Source organism: Pimephales promelas, chromosome 16 (genome assembly GCF_988280905.1).
Source record: "Pimephales promelas chromosome 16, fPimPro1.hap1.1, whole genome shotgun sequence".
Classification (NCBI taxonomy): domain Eukaryota; kingdom Metazoa; phylum Chordata; class Actinopteri; order Cypriniformes; family Leuciscidae; genus Pimephales; species Pimephales promelas.
In genome coordinates, this window is record NC_142784.1 from 32,155,079 (window position 1) to 32,172,512 (window position 17,434).

Below are 17,434 nucleotides of genomic sequence, written 5' to 3' on the forward strand. Positions count from 1 at the left end.
TGGGTGTTTGCTTTATTGTAGAGCTGTGACAATAAACAGGGGAGACCAGGTAATACAGTACCATGTTTCATTGATTTCCAACCAAAAACGCACCCAGATTTATAAATATCACATGAATAAATAATTATTATTACAGGAATCAATATATTTTAAATGCAATTTATTAGCTGAACCAAATGTATTCAACAGTAAATACATTTGCCTATATAATATACAGTATTGCATTACTATAGGATAGAATAAGGGGAAAGTAATAGCACAAATTGTTTTTGCACAATGAACTCACAGCCTATCGTACCCTTTTGCACGCTCAAGTTCGTTATTTCCATGGTTATTTCAAATTTAGGCTACTAGGCGCGCCGCGCGCAGGGTGCAAGTTCAAGTTTTTTTTTCCCAAGCGCGTCCGCACCGCATCAAGATAAAAACATATTCATACCCTAATCATATAATAGTGTCACTAACGTTACATTAGATCTGGCTAAAGCCACTGTAACAGTAGGTCATCTAAAAACATAACGGAACGGAACACTTACCTCAGCCGCAGGTCGCAGGTGATCCACTTGTCCTGTCTGTGCTATCGATGGGATGGCCGTATCCTTCAGCACATTATGGTCCGTGTGGCAAATTCCATTTTTTCAAAATAGTCGTCCTCATTGAAATGTACCGAGCAAACATAATGTCCCTTGATAATCTTAGGTGTGTTTGGATAAATATCCAGAGTAAGTTAGCCATTTCTTCATCCAGTCAGCGTTTTTAGTTGGAATTCTGTGAAACATGGTTACCTCCCCTGTTTACAGTCGCAGCTATTTACAATAGAGCGAAAACCCATGACTCTAAACTACGCTTTTACTATTTATAAATTGCTGACTCTATTACCCAAACACCGAGCGAACTCTCCGCTCCTCACCACGGCGTGTCTCCGGTGATGCGGTTATTACGCCGTCAAAGTAGCAGTGCTTCGCCTTCAGAGAATAGTTCCCAGGTTTTATACGGTTAAAAGATGTCTGTGTCTCATTTGACTTTGTTATTTGTACATTATGTGACTATACAAATCACAACATGTAAATAGGAAAACGTTTGCGTTATTTTTCCACTCATTTGGATCAGTATGAAAGCTGCAACCAGTCATATCGAGTCTTTGTGCTAAGCTAGGCTAGCGGTGGGTGCGTCAAACAGACTTATAGCACGCACGGAGATGAAAAAGGTATGTATGAACTTATCTAACTCTGGGGGATAAGGTGAATAGGCTAAAGTCCCAAAAAGTCGGAGTGTTCCTTTAAGTGCAGCGATGTGACTTATAAAATGTGCGGCCCCTTTAAGAAGCCATGACAACAATACACGCACTAACTGAGCATGCGCAGAAGAGAGAGATCCGCGAACAGTTCGACATGAACGCTATTAACCACATACAAATAAATATTTTCTACCAATGCCGCATATTTCAGTTTGCATGATATTGATATTTCTAATCTACATAGTTCAACATTAATCCGCTAGTGTTTAAAGATGGAGTTTATTAAAGAGGAGATTGAAGACATGAGTGATCCAGAACCATACGGAATAAAACATGAAGATACGGAGGAACAAATAGGTTGGTGTCCATTCTTGATTCTCCATTATGATTACTTTCGTAGCTGTGAAATGATAAGTAGTATATGGATGATAATTGATACAGAAATGCATCTAAAAAAAATCACAGCATCATCCTTATTCCTGGCACTTCCGGTTTGGGAAAGTTCCGCGGAAACAAATCCTTTTAAATTATAAAGTTGCTCTAGAAATAATCTTCATCCCTCCGTTTGACTGAATGAGCTGTGAAATGTTGTTCATCTTTTATTTTCAGACGTCAGGACAGTAGTAAAGCGTGGTATTTTAATTCAATTTTTGGTTTCACTTTATGTTTCTAAAGGATTTCATTATTGTCAGTCAAATGACAAATCCACTGAAATATTAACACCCAATGTTCCAGTTAATGGACATTCCTGGACAAGATAACATGTTACATGTTAAAGACATTTATTATGTGATGTTTAATGCATCCGTTATATTGCTGCGGAAATAATCAAGCCATGTAAAGTTAAAAGAGGCATAACTTTTAGAAAATATTTTTTAAGACTTTGTGGGGTTTTTATTTTATTTCACTGTGTTTTTAAGTGCAATCTGTGTGATCGGTGCTTCGGCTCTTTATATTAATTAAAGCTTTGCATAAATTCTGTTGTGTTCATAATTGTTTACGTTATTTATGAAATTATATTTGAAATATGAAATTATATTTTATATATATTTATAAATGTTAGTTTAAACTTTATGCACTATTTTTGTTGACAGGCATGTCATTACATTGCTTTAAATAAGCGATTTAATGCATTATATTGATATTTTGCTCATTGCGTCCTCTTGTAGCAAAAAGTTAATCTTCTTCATATAATGCTGAAGAGTTATTTGTTAACAGTTTTATACTGTTATATTGTCTTTTGAATGTTCGATGAATGATGGATGTGAGTAGATGATGTCATCTCATTGTTTCCCAGTTTTTGGAAATGCTTATTGCATTCATAGAACAAACCTTTTGCCTGTTGTTTACAATTTAATGGAAGTTACAGACACAATTCAGTCATGGGGCGTATATGAAAAAGCTGGATATCAATTGTAATAAATGAATCTCTCATCTCTGTTGCTTTCTCCTATAAAATCAGTTCTTTTGATCTTATTAAATGAGTTTTTTAACGAGTTCTTTTGAGCTTATTTTAGCCATATAATGTTATTTTTGTTTTATTTTAGATTTGATGGAAGTGAAACAGCAAAGCCATGAACTAAATGAAGTGGAAGAAGAATGTCACAACGTTAAAACTCGAACAAAAGCCAAAAAGACTCACACCTGCACTCAATGCGGAAAGAGTTTCACTCGAAAAGGAGACCTTAACAAACACACGAGAATTCACACTGGAGAGAAACCGTATACATGCACTCAGTGTGGAAAGAGTTTCAATCGTACAACAGCTCTCAGTAAACATCTTCTCTGTCACTCTGGAGAGAAACCATTCAACTGTGATCAGTGTGGGAAAAAGTTCATTTCAACATCAGATCTAAAACGACATCAGAGAGTTCATTCAGATGAGAAGCCTTACGTGTGTTCTCTCTGTGGAAAGAGTTTTTCACGACTGGATCATTGTAAAACCCACCAGAAAACACACAATGAAGTGAGAGATCATGTGTGTTGTGACTGTGGGAAGAGTTTCACTAGAGCTGACCAACTGAGACAGCACCAAAAAACTCACACTGGAGAAAGACCTTACAAGTGCTCATCCTGTGACCAGAGTTTTTCTCATTCTGGAAACCTGAAAGAACATGAGCGAGTTCACACTGGAGATATGCCGTACCAGTGCACTCAGTGTGAGAAGAGTTTCAAACATAAAAAAAGCATTCTCTATCATAGAAAATGTTGTAAGATGATGTTACAGCCATCTTTTAAAGACATGAGTGATCCAGAACCATCCAGAATAAAACAAGAAGATACTGAGGAACAAACAGTTTGGTGTCCATTCTTGATTCTTTACTAAACTTTAAGTTGCCTTGAGAAAGAAGTTTAAAGTAGTTTGAAGTTTAAATAATCACTGATGAACACTTTTGATTTTAATGGACAAAAGTTAGTAAAACTTACAAAAAAATCGGTCACTCGACCATTAAAGAACACACAACTAATGTAGTAGTTCATGGATGCGAATAATCTTGGGACTAACAATATTGTAATTTGGAATAATTGATTACTGGACACTCATTTTTTTTGTCTTCCTGCAATTGTTATTAAACCTATCATTATTACCTGTGTGCTCATTATATCATTATAATGCGATGAGATGTTATATTTATTTTATCTTAAAGATAAAATATCCTGATCTTGTTTGATCAAAGCGTGCGACTGTTTTCAGCATACATTTTTCATCTTACATAAAAACATGTCTATATTAATTGTATGCATTTGAAATGTAGAGTTGGTTTATGTTTTAATTTACCTCAAATAAAAAGAGTTTAATATAGAGATATCTTTGTTTATTGCTTTATATTGTACTATTTGTAAAATTATCACTCTGACTCCAATAAAACATCAACAATATAGCACATACACTAATCAACAAATTATTTTGGCAGTACCTGCTATTTCTCTCTCTTCTTCATCACCCTTTCTCTTTCTTTTCCCCTCAGTCTCCTTATTTTGCCTTGCATATCTTCCCGTTCCAGTGCTGAGCTTTTATTAATAGTTAAATAATTAATAAATAATTTTATTAATAATAATTTTATTTTATAAACATGTTTTATTAATCATTTTGTGCATAGAAGGCTTCAGTTAGGTACGTGCACATTCAGTATTAATCTCTTTCTCTTTCTTTTTCTATTTAGTGTTTCTCGTCTCCCCACAATGACAGAATTACATTAACCGCTACCGCTACCGTTGTTTTTCAACGGCTCTGGCCGCCCGCTACATGAATGAATCAAGCTTATTTCGATTCAAAATGGTAAAATTAGACAAAAATGTATTAGTTTGCATCCCTGGTTATTTTTGTCCGTCGTTTACCATTTCTATCGTAAAACAGCTGGCAAATATGAATGTTTAGTTTATGTAGTAGCTACATCTCGTACTTTATTAACGTTAACTGAAACGTCACTCTGGATTCAGCCCCTCCTACCTGGATTTGATTGGTCATCTCAACCATGTTGACAGTGACGAGCGCGCTGTTAGACTGTCTGGAGCTCAGATGAAGGACGGTCGGTTATCCGGGCGTTGTACAACATCCTTGCAGAACTGAATCAGAGTTTAATCAGGGAATTACTTCACGACCTTCTAATAGACTACTAGGTCTACACGTCGACAGTCGGCTTTCTCTTTGAAATGTCGTCAAGGCAAAATCCGCAGCTCCAGTTATATTATAGCACTCTTTCTCCGGCGCTGACGCACTGCGCATGCGCTTAAGGTTTGTTTGGGTTCGTAATACAAATGCCTAAAAATATGCGAATTCAATTGTATGGCAAAGTTTGTTGTTCTTCTAAACAGAGCTTTCAATATTGGATTAATAAACATGTAAACGTCCAGTTGGTGGCAGTAATAACGTTACACTAAAGACTAAGAGGGTGTACCGTGCAAATCCAAAAGAACAAAAGTAGAGTGCTGAACGTTTGAAAACCAGTTCAAGTATTTGTTATAATTAATAGTGAGGATATAACGAGGTATTTTCGCTTGATATCTACAGTCTTGTTCAGTTGTTGCCACACGTGAGATATGATTTTGATTTACAGAGTGTAACCTGATCCAATTGAGATATGAGGTATTTAACTACTAATTAACACATGTGCTCAGGGTTAGTGTTAATATGTAATAAACATGAAATATTCCATGTTTCAAATGTGAGAATTAATGTCATTAACATAAAAATATAAATTAATAATGTGTTGTAATGTATGGTTAATGAACTTCATCATATGAAATAGTTTTAAATTGGTTTTATGTGCCAGTTTATATATATATATATATATATATATATATATATATATATATATGTTCACATAATTTCAGAATAATAAAATTAACTGAGTATAATTTTTTTGACTGTTTTTGATTTCCATAGATCTGGTCCTGTGGGTGTCAGTATCACACAGTGATCACAGTTCACACTACTGGGAATATTCCCATCATCCTACAAGAGAAGGACAAACTCCAGGAGTAGCAGCTGAAATCTGTGACTGTTAAAGATGGAGTTTATTAAAGAGGAGATTGAAGACATGACTGATCCAGAACCATCCAGAATAAAACATGAAGATACTGAGGAACAAACAGGTTGGTGTCCATTCTTGATTCTTCATTGTTGACTATTGAGAAACATTTAGGTAACTGATTCTATCTATTAAATATGTTTTTTAGACCAGATGGAAGTGAAGGAACAAAGACAAGAACCGAATGAAGTTAAAGAGGAAGATGACTTGAAAGCTCAAAAGAGTTTTTCATGGTTGAACAGTTTTACACAGCACCAGAAAACACACAATGAAATGAGAGATCATGTGTGTTGTGACTGTGGGAAGAGCTTTACTACAACTGGCCAATTGAGACAGCACCAAAGAATTCATACTGGAGAAAAACCTTACAAGTGCTCATACTGTGACAAGAGATTCACTCAGTCCGGATCCCAAAAATTACATGAACGAGTTCATACTGGAGAGAAGCCGTACGACTGCACTCAGTGTGGAAAGAGTTTCAAATGTAAAACCAATCTCAAGTATCATCATCTGCGCGTTCACTCTGAAGAAAAGCCATTTAGCTGTGATCAGTGTGGTAAAGATTTTAAAATGTCATCAAATCTAAAAAAACACCAGATAATTCACACAAACGAGAGGCCTTATGCATGTTCATTTTGTGGAGAGACTTTTACACGACTGGAACATTGTAAACGACACCAGAAAACACACACCGGTGAGAAAAATCATGTGTGCTTTGACTGTGGGAAGAGCTTTATTACATCTGACCATCTGAAAAGTCACCAACGAACTCATACTGGTGAAAAACCTTACAAGTGCTCATACTGTGACAAGAGTTTCACTCAGTCTGCACACCTGAAAGAACATCAGCCAGTTCATACGGGAGAAAAGCTGTACTGTACACAATGTGAAAAGAGTTTCAGACATTCAAAAAGCCTTCTCAGGCACATGAAAAAATATCATAAGTCGTCACAGTGAGGAACATCTCATTTTCATGCTCTTTTCAAGCTCTAAGGCCGATAGAAAACGGACAAAACAACTATCATTTGACAGGATTTAACTGATATTTCTGACACAGAGATCCATCCGATCTAACTTTTTGTCATAGTTAGCAGGATGTCGGCCATAACAAAATATAAATAATTATTTGTAAATCTCTGACTTGGTAATTAATGCTTGAACAATACATATTAATGTTATTTATTTATTAACCTATGTTTACTATGTTGTGTATAAGGAATCAGTGGCTATAGTTCGAAAATAATAGAAGCTGTAAATGTTAAACATGCTACTTATACAGATAGATTAAAATGGCATTAAAAATGCTGCAAGTTGCAAGACAAACATTTTGGACAACATTCACTGGGGTGTAATTTGATTTGTATCATGAAAGCTCTAGTACTCTCACTTGATTCTCTTGATAAATTTAAATTCTACACTACATTCATTTCAATGTATATATATATAATAAAAATCATGGCTAATAAATTTATGAACTACTTCAATTAGTTTAAAATGCAAGATGATAATTGGCTGTTTGGCTTTGCAAAATACCAATTATAAGAGACAATAATTAAGCATAAATATGACATAAACACACATAGATCATAATCTTGCACAGCCGTTTTCATCCACATTTTGACTATTGAATGCTAGAACTTTTTTTTTTTTTTTTCATTTTTTTATTTGATAGGGACAATGCTCAATAATCAACAACAATACATGTTGTAAACAAGCCAGAGTTAGCTACGCGTGCTAATTTTCATCTGCTGTCCCTAGCCAGGTCTTAGCAGGCTGCCTAAAATGCAAAAGTCAGTAAAAAATACATTTAATAAGTACAGTAGTAATATAATAAAATATGAACAGGACATATCAGGATCAATATAAGCCTAAAAAACATAAAGAGCATACACAGGCCATATATAAATATACATACACTCTCTCACCCATACATATACGCAAACAAATGTACGCAATATACATACGCACATCTCTACATACATTCATACATGTACACAACCCATATACACATACATCCATCCACATATACACATACAAGTGTATTTTAAACCTAAGTATAGGATGTATGCTTACACGTATAAGTGTCCCCAAACCAAGACCTAAGTTGTTTTTTAAAGGAGAAGAGACTATTACACTCCCTTAACTCTTTGGGCAAACTATTCCAGAAAATTGTGGCTCTAATAGAGAAGACTGCATTTCCAAACCTGCTTTGTCTATACTGAACAATGCAGTCCCCTCTTGTTGTTGCTCTAGTAGCTCTATTGGCCTTGTCTTTCTGTTTTATGAATTGGCACAGTGGTGGTGGAGCAAACCCACGGAGTACCTTAAAAACAAGACATGCATCAGCGAAATGTATGAAATTTTCAAAGCTGAGCATATTGTGTTTTTTAATTATAAGACAATGATGATGACTATTTCCTTTCCGGTCCAGAGTCTTTAATGCCTGTAACTAACCTAACCTTTTGCAATCACAATCTCATATTTGATAGACAAAAGCTCTTGTTTTCTGTTATTGCATGGGTTCACTTGAGTTATTACATTTATCCTCCTGATTCTAAATATATTTATAATATATCAAACCAGATGGAAGAGAAAGAGCAAAAACAAGAGCTCAAAGTAATGAGGCTGTAGTTTATTTATTTTATTTGTTGATTCCAATAAAATGTTCTAATTTACAGAGTTACCGAAATGAATGAGCTGAAAACATCATCCATAAACATGACTGAATGGTAAAGTTTAGGGTTAATATAAACAGAGCTTTCAGAGTTTGAAATAAGTTGATATTGTTGATTTATTACTAAATGACAGCATTTATCCAGTAGGTGTCAGTAACACACAAAAAAATGTTTCTTTCACCCTTTAAATCCAAAAGAACAAATAGAGGATGTGCAGAAGAAAGAGCCATGAAAATGTCTTATAAATGGATTAAATTCTCTGGAGAAAAACAAATATATTTCCTTATGCAAATAAAATAAAATAAAAAAAAGATAAATAAATATTAATTAAGCATTGAAAATTCATAATTTGTATATCAAACTCTCTTATAATGAGACATAGTAATTCAAGTAATATTATTTAAATATAAAATTATAATAATATTGAATAAGTAAATAAATAAAATAATTAATAACTATAATGGGGGGGTGTTGCATACAAAAAGGTATTTTATTTGTTTTAAATATTCTTTCATTTCAGAGTTGCACACATCTTTTCAAAATGAATACATTTGCTCTCAATTTTATGCTATCATTTCCATAGTGTACTTAAGAAACTAAATCTAACCATTTATTCTTGCTTTCTCCAAAGAATAAAAGAAAATTCTATAATTCTCAGTATTGTAAACCCTTTATTAGTTTTTAATCTTTATTAGGTTTTACTTAGTCCTTAGCTTTTAGTCCTTTACCCAAAAACTATTTGTATCTTTGTTATATTTGGTTTATTAAAATACTCTTCCCTGAATTATATACCTCGATATTTGTATTACCCTATTCTTAAGTAATGAGCTATACGTTCACCACAACTTATCCAACATCTTATTGATAAATTAGTATAGTTAGATATTTATGGTGTTAAAAATAGTGCATATTAATTTTTAAGCAAAATTGACATTTTAGTTAGAATTATTGTGCTTCAATTTGTCGTGCCTGCGCATATCAGCGCTCGTTCAAAAATGTAGCAGAAAATGAAAAATGATTTCGAGACTTTCCACATTTACAGATGGACAACATGTGGGGGGAAAAAAATATATGTCTCAAACGTCTAAAAACAGCACAAAATATGCGGTTTGCTGAGGTGGATCGGTTTGATCCATGGTCAAAAAATGACCTGCTTAAGAAACGCGTGATAACGCAATGGGCTATATGCACGCATAAGTTCCGCATTTGACGTAAGGATGCTCGTCCATTTCCGGTTGTGTAGATTAAAGCGGAGGAAAACCGGAGAAAACGGGATTATGGCAGAGTCTTCAATATTTACTGTCCTCCCGTCTTTGAAACGAAACGTACATACGTTTAGATGTAATTTTATATATAGTTATGTTTATTTAATATAATTTTAAAAAGAAGCATAAACACAACGAGGGGTGTCTGTTTTATCTGTTTTTGTGACTAACGTTTCATTAGTATAACCATGGAGTATAAAATTCAATATAAATTCTCGGTATTGCATTGGACTCTATGATCGGCGGAAGTTATCGAGCATCCTTAATCCTTCACCGGAAATAACGCCGTGCATAGAGCCCATTATCTAGACTAGATAAACCTGAATCAAATTAGTGGGATTGCGTGAACTTCAGTGACCTTTTATGAAACCGCTTTAGCCTCGAATTTGTTCGGCTCATTCAAGTCAGGTGTTGGAGTTGAGGCTAATCACCGCCTTCGTCTTTAATGAAACAGGTCAGTTCAAGTTGATATTAATTAATCGAGAGGCTGTGATGAACGAACTTTAAGCCCTGAATTTATTACAGACGAGATTGAAGACATGAGTAATTCAGAACCATCCCGAATAAAACATGAGGATGTTGAGGAACAAACAGGTTGGTGTCCAGTATTTGTTCTTGATTGTTTACTGCTGTAACAAAGCTTTAATTTAACAGCTCGGAAATAGAGGAAAATCATGAATCTCAAAGCACAAAATCTCTTTCTCTGACCTGTTCCCTGCTGGTGGAATGATCTGCCTAACTCAATCAGAGTTTCTGATACCGTAGCCACTTTCAAGAAACTAAACAAGGCACCTTTTTCGTCAGCACTTGATCTAGTAATCCTAACACTTTCTCTTCTATTTTTTATTATATACCACTTGCATATTGTTGTCCTACTGTTAGTTTAATGGCTTCTATTGTTCTCATCTTTAAGTCGCTTTGGATAAAAGCGTCTGCTAAATTAATAAATGTAAATGTAGAGAGAATGCAACATATTGATCATAAACTTCTTTATGCTTGTTTTATCCAAAGCGACTTACAAATGAGGAGAGCAATGGAATCAATAAAACTAAGAATAGGAGAACATTATGCAAGTGTTGTGACCCTTCCTAGTTTAGTCTAACACAATTTTTTTGCTAGATGTACAATAGAATTGTTAGCTTATTAATGGATTAATGACCATTTCTTGAAAATGGCTACGGACTTAGGCAGATCATTCCACCAACAGGGAACCGTCCAGGTAAAGGTCCATTAAAGGAATTTTGTACCTCTTTGGATGTCACCATGAGGCAGAATGCAAGCTTCTAGATAGCATGCAAGTCTGGAGTAATTGGCAACCAGTGAAATTTTGTGAGGAGAATGATAACATGCTCTCTTCGGCTCATTAAAACCACTCTAGCTGTAGCATTCTGGATCAGTTGCAGAGGTTTAAGAATGAGCATTACAATAGTCTATATATTACAATAGTCAATATACCTGATCTCTTGTTTTCTTGTATTAAATCAGGGTTCACTTAAATTTTGACAATGCCTCCTTGAACTGATTCCAATTACTTTATTTTAGGCCTGATGGAAGTGAAAGATGAAAGTGAAAATCTATATGAAGTTGAAGAGGAACATTGCAACATCAAAACTCAGAGTTTTTCATTGAAGAAAAATTCCAAACAGCAGCAGAAAACACACAATGAAGTGAGAGATCATGTGTGCTTTGACTGTGGGAAGAGCTTTACTAGAAGTGTCGGTCTGAAACAGCACCAAAGAATTCATACTGGAGAAAAACCTTTCAAGTGCTCATATTGTGACAAGAGTTTCACTCAGGCTGGAGCTCTGAAACCACATGAGCGAGTTCACACTGGAGAGAAGCCGTACGCCTGCACTCAGTGTGAGAAGAGTTTCAGAAGTAAAACTGATCTCAAGTATCATCTGCGCGTTCACACTGGAGAAAAGCCATATAACTGTGATCAGTGTCAGCAAATTTGAAAGTGTTAAATTAACACACACGGTGTTAAAATTAACACTTTTTCGGAGTTTATATAGGTCCACACTAAATAGAGTTAAACTTACACTTTAAATAGTGTTACATTTTTTACACTTGCTTAGTGTAAAAAAAAACACTGTTAGTGTTCACCGTTAACACCATTAGTGTCCCCCCCCCCTCATTTACACTAAGTTAGTGTTGAAATAACACTAGGTGTGTCAATATCTTAACACCAAGAGATTTATTTCAGCACTGATATAGTTTTCATACAAAACCCTGATTAAGGTAATTGTGTAATCAGTATTTGACTAAAAAAAATGTCTATGTGCATTCAGTTAAATCAGTCAACACACTGTATCAGTTTGAAATTTTATTTAACAGATGCAGCAATTACACCAGCACAAACAACATTCGCCATCAACATTCACTATTATCTACCCAAAATACTGCAGATCAAAAGGCCAGTTTAACTTCAAGCTGTTGGCTTTTTACAAGTTCAACCAACTCACAGTCTCTGTACTTTAAATGCATGATAATGTTCTGAATAATGTTCTGTGAAAAGTTTGTCGACAATAAAATACAGACTCTCGGAGACTCACTGTGGCCTGTATGAAGGTGAAGAAGTTGACCAGGGCTTCCTCTTAGGACAGGTTGAAGACATAGTGAACAAAGTTCAAAGGCACTTAAGGAGCTGGTTCCAGAACAAGGGGTAAGGCACTTGTCTACAGCGACGTAAAAGTGGTCAATCCTGCCCTTGATCCTTCCTGATCCCAGAAGAAATGCCTGGTGGTCCTCCCTCCCACTGAGAAGGCCTTCAATACTGGTGCAAGGCTGAAAAAATAAATAAAAATAGATTAAACATACAGGGAAAAAACATATTACAAGTTAAATGATTAATGCATTAAACTTTGTGCTGGTAACTTGCTCAAATTCAAATGAACCAAAAAAACAAAACAAAAAAAAACTAAACTATGACACACCGCAACACAATTTGTGCCTGACAAAACCAGTTGGTATCATGCTTTGTGTATTACAAATAGAAGTAAAAGATAACCATTAAAAGGAATCCCCACCTCCCACCACCACCAGAAAAATAAACAAAAACATTTGCTGAAAATTCTGTCATTACACACACACTCAGGTTTTTCCAAACCTGTATTAATTTGTATTGCTGAACAAAAAGAAAAATGTTTTGAAGAATGTAAACAGGCTGCTTTCTTCAAAATATCTTCCTTTGTGCTTAGCAGTACAAAGAAATATATACAGGTTTGGAACAACCTGAGGGTGAAACTTTTGGGTGAACTATCTTGTCAGGTCAGAGACAAAATGTGCAGAGGGTTCAGTCCAAAGGACCTGAAAGAAAACCACTGCATTTTAGGGGTTTAAAACCCAACTCTTAATTGAAATGTTCAAGACTTACAACGGTATTGTAAGTCTTACCTTATGGAAATGCACAAGTCTGTCAACAGCCTCTGTTGGAAGGTCTTCTTCCTCAGAGGAGGCAGGAGATGCAACAGCAGCATAACAGATGACATGTCACTGTCCCAATCTGAATAAGTAGATGTTAAGGGATTGGTGGGCAATTTAAGAAAAGAAAAAAAGAAAGACTTAGTGCTCACAACAAGAAACCAGAGCAAATATGAAATTATGAATTCTTCACAAATCATACCAACCGTTTTCAGATTCTTGTCCACCTGCTGCATTGAGAAGACGTCGCATTTCTGCTGTTGAAGTAAGAGACTTGGCTTCGTTGATGATATTTTGCTTGAATGCCGTCTCCCACCTCTTAGGAAACATGATGGATGTTTCAGCATTGAACAGCATAGCAAAGTCCTGGTTAATCAAATGACAAAGCATATTACAGGATTGCTAAAATGTTAAAGTTTTAGTTGTCTGGTATTATTCAAGCACTTCCTCACCAACAGATTTTTTTTTTCCAGTGAAGACTAAAATGGTGAAAGAATAAGGACAAGTTAACCATAAGAAAAAAAAACATACGTACCCCTTCAGAATTTTCGGTGTCTGTGCTAAGTGTTGCTGACCAGATTGCTGTTTGATTTTGCACTGCTCTCTCGGTCGTCTTCATGGTCAGTTGACGAGAGTGAAAGAGTATCAGTGCATGTGCTGGGGTTGAGGATCTTGTGGGTGAAAACTCTTGACAGGGAAAAGAAAAACAGAATTTTAATGTTTTCTCTAAAGGTATTCAATCAAAAAGGCTTCGTCAAAATGTTATTTACTTCTGAAGCATGAATTTAGCCTAATGATTCAGAAAGCTTTTGGATTTCAAAAATGTATTTAATTTTTGTTCTGAAGATGAAAAAATGTTTCAGAGGTTTGGAATGATATGAGGGTGAGTAATTAATGACATTAATTTTGGGTGAACCAACCCTTTAAAAATAAAAATAAGGATACATCCTTGTAAATTCTTATTCTGCTATATGTAGATCCAGTTGACACTTAACCACCAGATCCTTTTGTCCACCTTTTCATCACTGGATTTCAAACTTCAATTCCCCATTTCAGATATAAATTACAAACAAATCTGTAACAATATTCAATAAACTGATAAGAGAGCACTTAATTGTATATAGCTAATGTTGTAGCCTGGACTATTTTAGACAATGTTTGCATTATTAGCACGTCATTGCCATCTCATGATGAATCTCTTTTTTTATTAGTGTCTGCTGAAGGTAAATGTGTTTCTGACTCAATTACATTTGTCCCCGGGATTACATCGGAGTCCTTAAAAGTATGTCTCAAGTGTTATTATAGACTTACCATCAGACAAACCAGCAGTAATATTTTCTTCAGAACATCTTACAGTTAGGCATAAATATGGACTGACTTCGATCAGTTCATGGAGGATGTCCTCTTCCACATTGGTGTCGGTGTCAAAGACTTGAAGAGCTGCTTTTGTTGCCAAACCAAATTTGCTTTTAACTATAACATGACAAAAAAAAAAAATATATACACAGGTTTCATTAGTTAACACGGACTAAGAAATAATAATTTTACAGCATTTGTTAATAATCAATTTTTGAAAACCTAAAAATCAAAAGTTGTACTATGAACTAAAATTAACAAAACAAGCAGTTCTACTTTTATTAACTAATCCTAAAGTTAGTTATAGCACATTTATGCTAACAAGGAGACCTTATTGTAACATGTTAACATGCACAAGTCATATAGCAATATTGTATAAGTCTTAAGTCATATAGCAATATTGTATAAGTCTTAAGTCATATAGCAATATTGTTTATGACTCAAGTCAATTTCTAAGTAGCACAAGCTTCTTCACTTACCTTCATTTAGAAAATCTTGAAACGTACGATCGGGGAGCAATTTCACAAATTTACACCTTGCCTGATACTGAACTTTAGCCAGCATGATGAAAGCTGTTGGTCAAGAAAAATGCAGATTATGAAGTTAATAATATAAAAGAAGTTCATACGAGCTGCTGTTGTAAGAAGATCCATTTGTTAACCCACAAAGTGAAGTTGCAGCAAATATGTATACTTTCATGTAATGTAACATTGACAGCAGATGAAGCGCGCGTCAAAAGCGCGCGTCAAAAACGCGTGTCAAATGAGCAAACAGTTCATATAGAGTACACCGGCAGAAAGTTAGGCAAAACGCTTAGTTATCTGATAGCTTATCTCCGTTGCCTTTTAACTTGTAGATCAGAGTAAACGCTGTAACGTATACTCGAAAATACCAGACAACCGAAGCGGCGCGTTCAAGGTTCACGTAAAAAAATAAAAATAAACAATAGATTCGCACCGTTACTGCAGCATACTTTAACAGTCAGAGATTATTTGTGGGACAAGTCTACTAAAATATTGGACATAAAAATGCATTCACAATGCCTTATTTTGGCTAAGCAAAAAACGAGCCCCAAGGGGTTATTTGCAGTGTTATTTGCAGTGAACGTTAAACAAAATCAAAGAAAGTATGCCGTTATGTATCCCAGATTCTAAAACATAAGGTTAAAACTACTAACTACCATAAACTATGCAAGTCTTACCTCAAATTGCCAGCGAACTAAGAAAACGTCCTCGAGGTCGGATCGGTGGTCTCTCGTGTTCTAAAAGGAAATCATGTTAGCACTCAGGAAATGCTGAGAAATGTACTAATATTATTCTAAATGGTAATAAATGTAAACTAAACATGAAAATTAGTTAAAAAATCAAGTAGTTAAAACATATTATACCTGTTTCAATTTTCCTCTCCTCGTGGTCGTCCGCCATTAATCAAAAAGGAAGTAAGTGCAAGAACCGGAAATCGGATCAACTCATCACCAGTGTCAATTATGTCAACTCGCTGTAATTACGCTGACTCCGACCACTGAGTTACTCTGCAAGTGTTGATGCCATTCAAATTAACACCAGAATCAACACTTTTTAACTCTGATAATTTAACACCGTAAAAACAACTCTAAACTACACTGGATATTTTGCTGTGGTAAAGATTTTAAATCAGTACCAATTCTAAAAGAACACCTGAAAATTCACTTAAAGGAGAAGTCTTATTATCCATGTTCATATTGTGGTGAGTTTTTTGCACGACTGGATCATTGTAAAAGACACCAGAAAAAACACACTGGTGAGAAGGATCATGTGTGTTGTGACTGTGGGAAGAGTTTTACTAGAACTGACAATCTGAAAAATCACCAAAAAATTCATTCTGGGAGAAAATATTACAAGTGCTCATATTGTGACAAGAGTTTCACTCATTCTGGAAACCTGAAAATACACGAGCGAGCTCATACTGCAGAGAAGCCGTACTGTACTCGGTGTAAGAAGAGTTTTACATATAAAAGAAGCCTTCTGACTCACATGAAAATATGTCGTATGAAGTTGTCACAATGAGCAACTTTATTATCATGTCAAATATTAAAGTAAATTATGTGGCATTAACTAAATAATGGTGTTGTTCCTAAAAGCAAAATATCATCTAGTTCTACTTTGTGATTTTGGTGAAACGCTTAGAGACCTAAGCTATAGTTTAAGGAACTAAAGTGTTGTTTGAAGTGTCAGAAAAAAATTGTACAGTATCTAATTATTTCTACTATAATTACTTTGCTTTATCTGCTTTAATTAGATTGGTAATGGCATTTAATTATTTACTTATGGTCTCTATATTTTGTTCTGGTTGTGGAGTCAGAAGTTCGAAAATAAGACGCTGTAAAATGTTAAACAATAAACAAATTGCTAAATGAAGTTGCAATAAAGTTTCTTAATTTACAGATGGATTAAAATGCCATCAAATGAGTAAGTTGCAAGTGTGTATAATATAAATATAAAGGATTTAAACTAGACAAACTTGTTTACCAACGTTTACTGGTGTGTAATTTCGATTTGTATCATGCTAGGTTAATGCAAAAAATTTATTTTCTGAATCACCATTGGCCTTGTTGCATCAAACCGGTTTCAATTGCTACCCAGGTAAATTTGAGATTAGTTTGAGCTAGGTCTGTTTTTTTGTTTTTTGTTTTTAAAGCTGGTTAGCAGAGTTTAGTGCTATGTTAACTTTCGCTCCACTGCTTTTATTCTGGGTTTAGCCAGGCATACACTGTGTAATTTCAGCAAGGTTACCAACCCCTATCAATCTCTCGCAGGATCCTCTCTTTGGCCACCAAACAAACTCTGCACCTTCTCGTTTGATCACGGCATATAAGTAGTGTGGTTAAAAAGGTTGAATTACATTCAACAAGAAAAGTTATAATAAAAAATGTTAAAGCAGTTTTAAAACTGTTATATGTTTAAGAGATAA

General features: G+C 34.9%; 3 protein-coding genes across 5 annotated transcripts; 2 read left to right on the forward strand and 1 right to left on the reverse strand.

Moving 5' to 3' along the window:
• The first annotated feature begins 1,282 nt into the window (after positions 1–1,282).
• Positions 1,283–7,072, forward strand: LOC120470796 (uncharacterized). Of its 3 annotated transcripts, none has more exons than XM_089120755.1 (3): positions 1,283–1,591; positions 2,782–3,262; positions 6,099–7,072. In XM_089120755.1, the coding sequence occupies exons 1-3, from the start codon at positions 1,507–1,509 to the stop codon at positions 6,721–6,723; spliced, it is 1,191 nt and encodes a 396-aa protein (XP_088976881.1). In that variant the 5' UTR covers positions 1,283–1,506; the 3' UTR covers positions 6,724–7,072. The 3 variants fall into 3 exon arrangements, with proteins under 3 accessions (XP_088976881.1, XP_088976880.1, XP_088976879.1); XM_089120754.1 differs by having other exon boundaries at positions 2,782–3,234; positions 5,981–7,072; XM_089120753.1 differs by lacking the exons at positions 1,283–1,591; positions 2,782–3,262 and adding exons at positions 4,726–4,970; positions 5,622–5,830 and having other exon boundaries at positions 5,915–7,072.
• A 2,545-nt stretch (positions 7,073–9,617) lies between these two features.
• Positions 9,618–16,816, forward strand: LOC120470770 (uncharacterized). Its single transcript, XM_089120759.1, has 4 exons — positions 9,618–10,160; positions 10,232–10,300; positions 11,249–11,649; positions 16,120–16,816. Exons 2-4 carry the CDS (start codon positions 10,246–10,248, stop codon positions 16,528–16,530), a joined length of 867 nt encoding a protein of 288 aa, XP_088976885.1. The 5' UTR covers positions 9,618–10,160; positions 10,232–10,245; the 3' UTR covers positions 16,531–16,816.
• Positions 11,951–16,117, reverse strand: LOC148973409 (uncharacterized). Its single transcript, XM_089120768.1, has 8 exons — positions 15,873–16,117; positions 15,687–15,746; positions 14,965–15,057; positions 14,441–14,602; positions 13,665–13,816; positions 13,336–13,495; positions 13,103–13,211; positions 11,951–12,493 (listed from the first exon to the last, which is right to left on the reverse strand). The coding sequence occupies exons 3-8, from the start codon at positions 15,047–15,049 to the stop codon at positions 12,385–12,387; spliced, it is 777 nt and encodes a 258-aa protein (XP_088976894.1). The 5' UTR covers positions 15,050–15,057; positions 15,687–15,746; positions 15,873–16,117; the 3' UTR covers positions 11,951–12,384.
• Positions 16,817–17,434: the final 618 nt, after the last annotated feature.

Excerpts from the sequence above, each read along its gene's own strand:
- LOC120470796 (XM_089120754.1), top strand. The coding sequence starts at position 1,507 with ATGGAGTTTATTAAAGAGGAGATTGAAGACATGAGTGATCCAGAACCA. Across the intron at positions 1,592-2,781 it reads AGATACGGAGGAACAAATAG|ATTTGATGGAAGTGAAACAG; the intron begins GTTGGTGTCCAT and ends GTTTTATTTTAG. Across the intron at positions 3,235-5,980 it reads GTGTTGTGACTGTGGGAAGA|CTCAAAAGAGTTTTTCATGG; the intron begins GTTTCACTAGAG and ends ATGACTTGAAAG.
- LOC120470770 (XM_089120759.1), top strand. The coding sequence starts at position 10,246 with ATGAGTAATTCAGAACCATCCCGAATAAAACATGAGGATGTTGAGGAA. Across the intron at positions 10,301-11,248 it reads GGATGTTGAGGAACAAACAG|GCCTGATGGAAGTGAAAGAT; the intron begins GTTGGTGTCCAG and ends ACTTTATTTTAG. Across the intron at positions 11,650-16,119 it reads AGCCATATAACTGTGATCAG|TGTGGTAAAGATTTTAAATC; the intron begins TGTCAGCAAATT and ends TGGATATTTTGC.
- LOC148973409 (XM_089120768.1), bottom strand. The coding sequence starts at position 15,049 with ATGCTGGCTAAAGTTCAGTATCAGGCAAGGTGTAAATTTGTGAAATTG. Across the intron at positions 13,212-13,335 it reads TGGACAAGAATCTGAAAACG|ATTGGGACAGTGACATGTCA; the intron begins GTTGGTATGATT and ends CTACTTATTCAG. Across the intron at positions 12,494-13,102 it reads GACTTGTGCATTTCCATAAG|CCTTGCACCAGTATTGAAGG; the intron begins GTAAGACTTACA and ends TTATTTTTTCAG.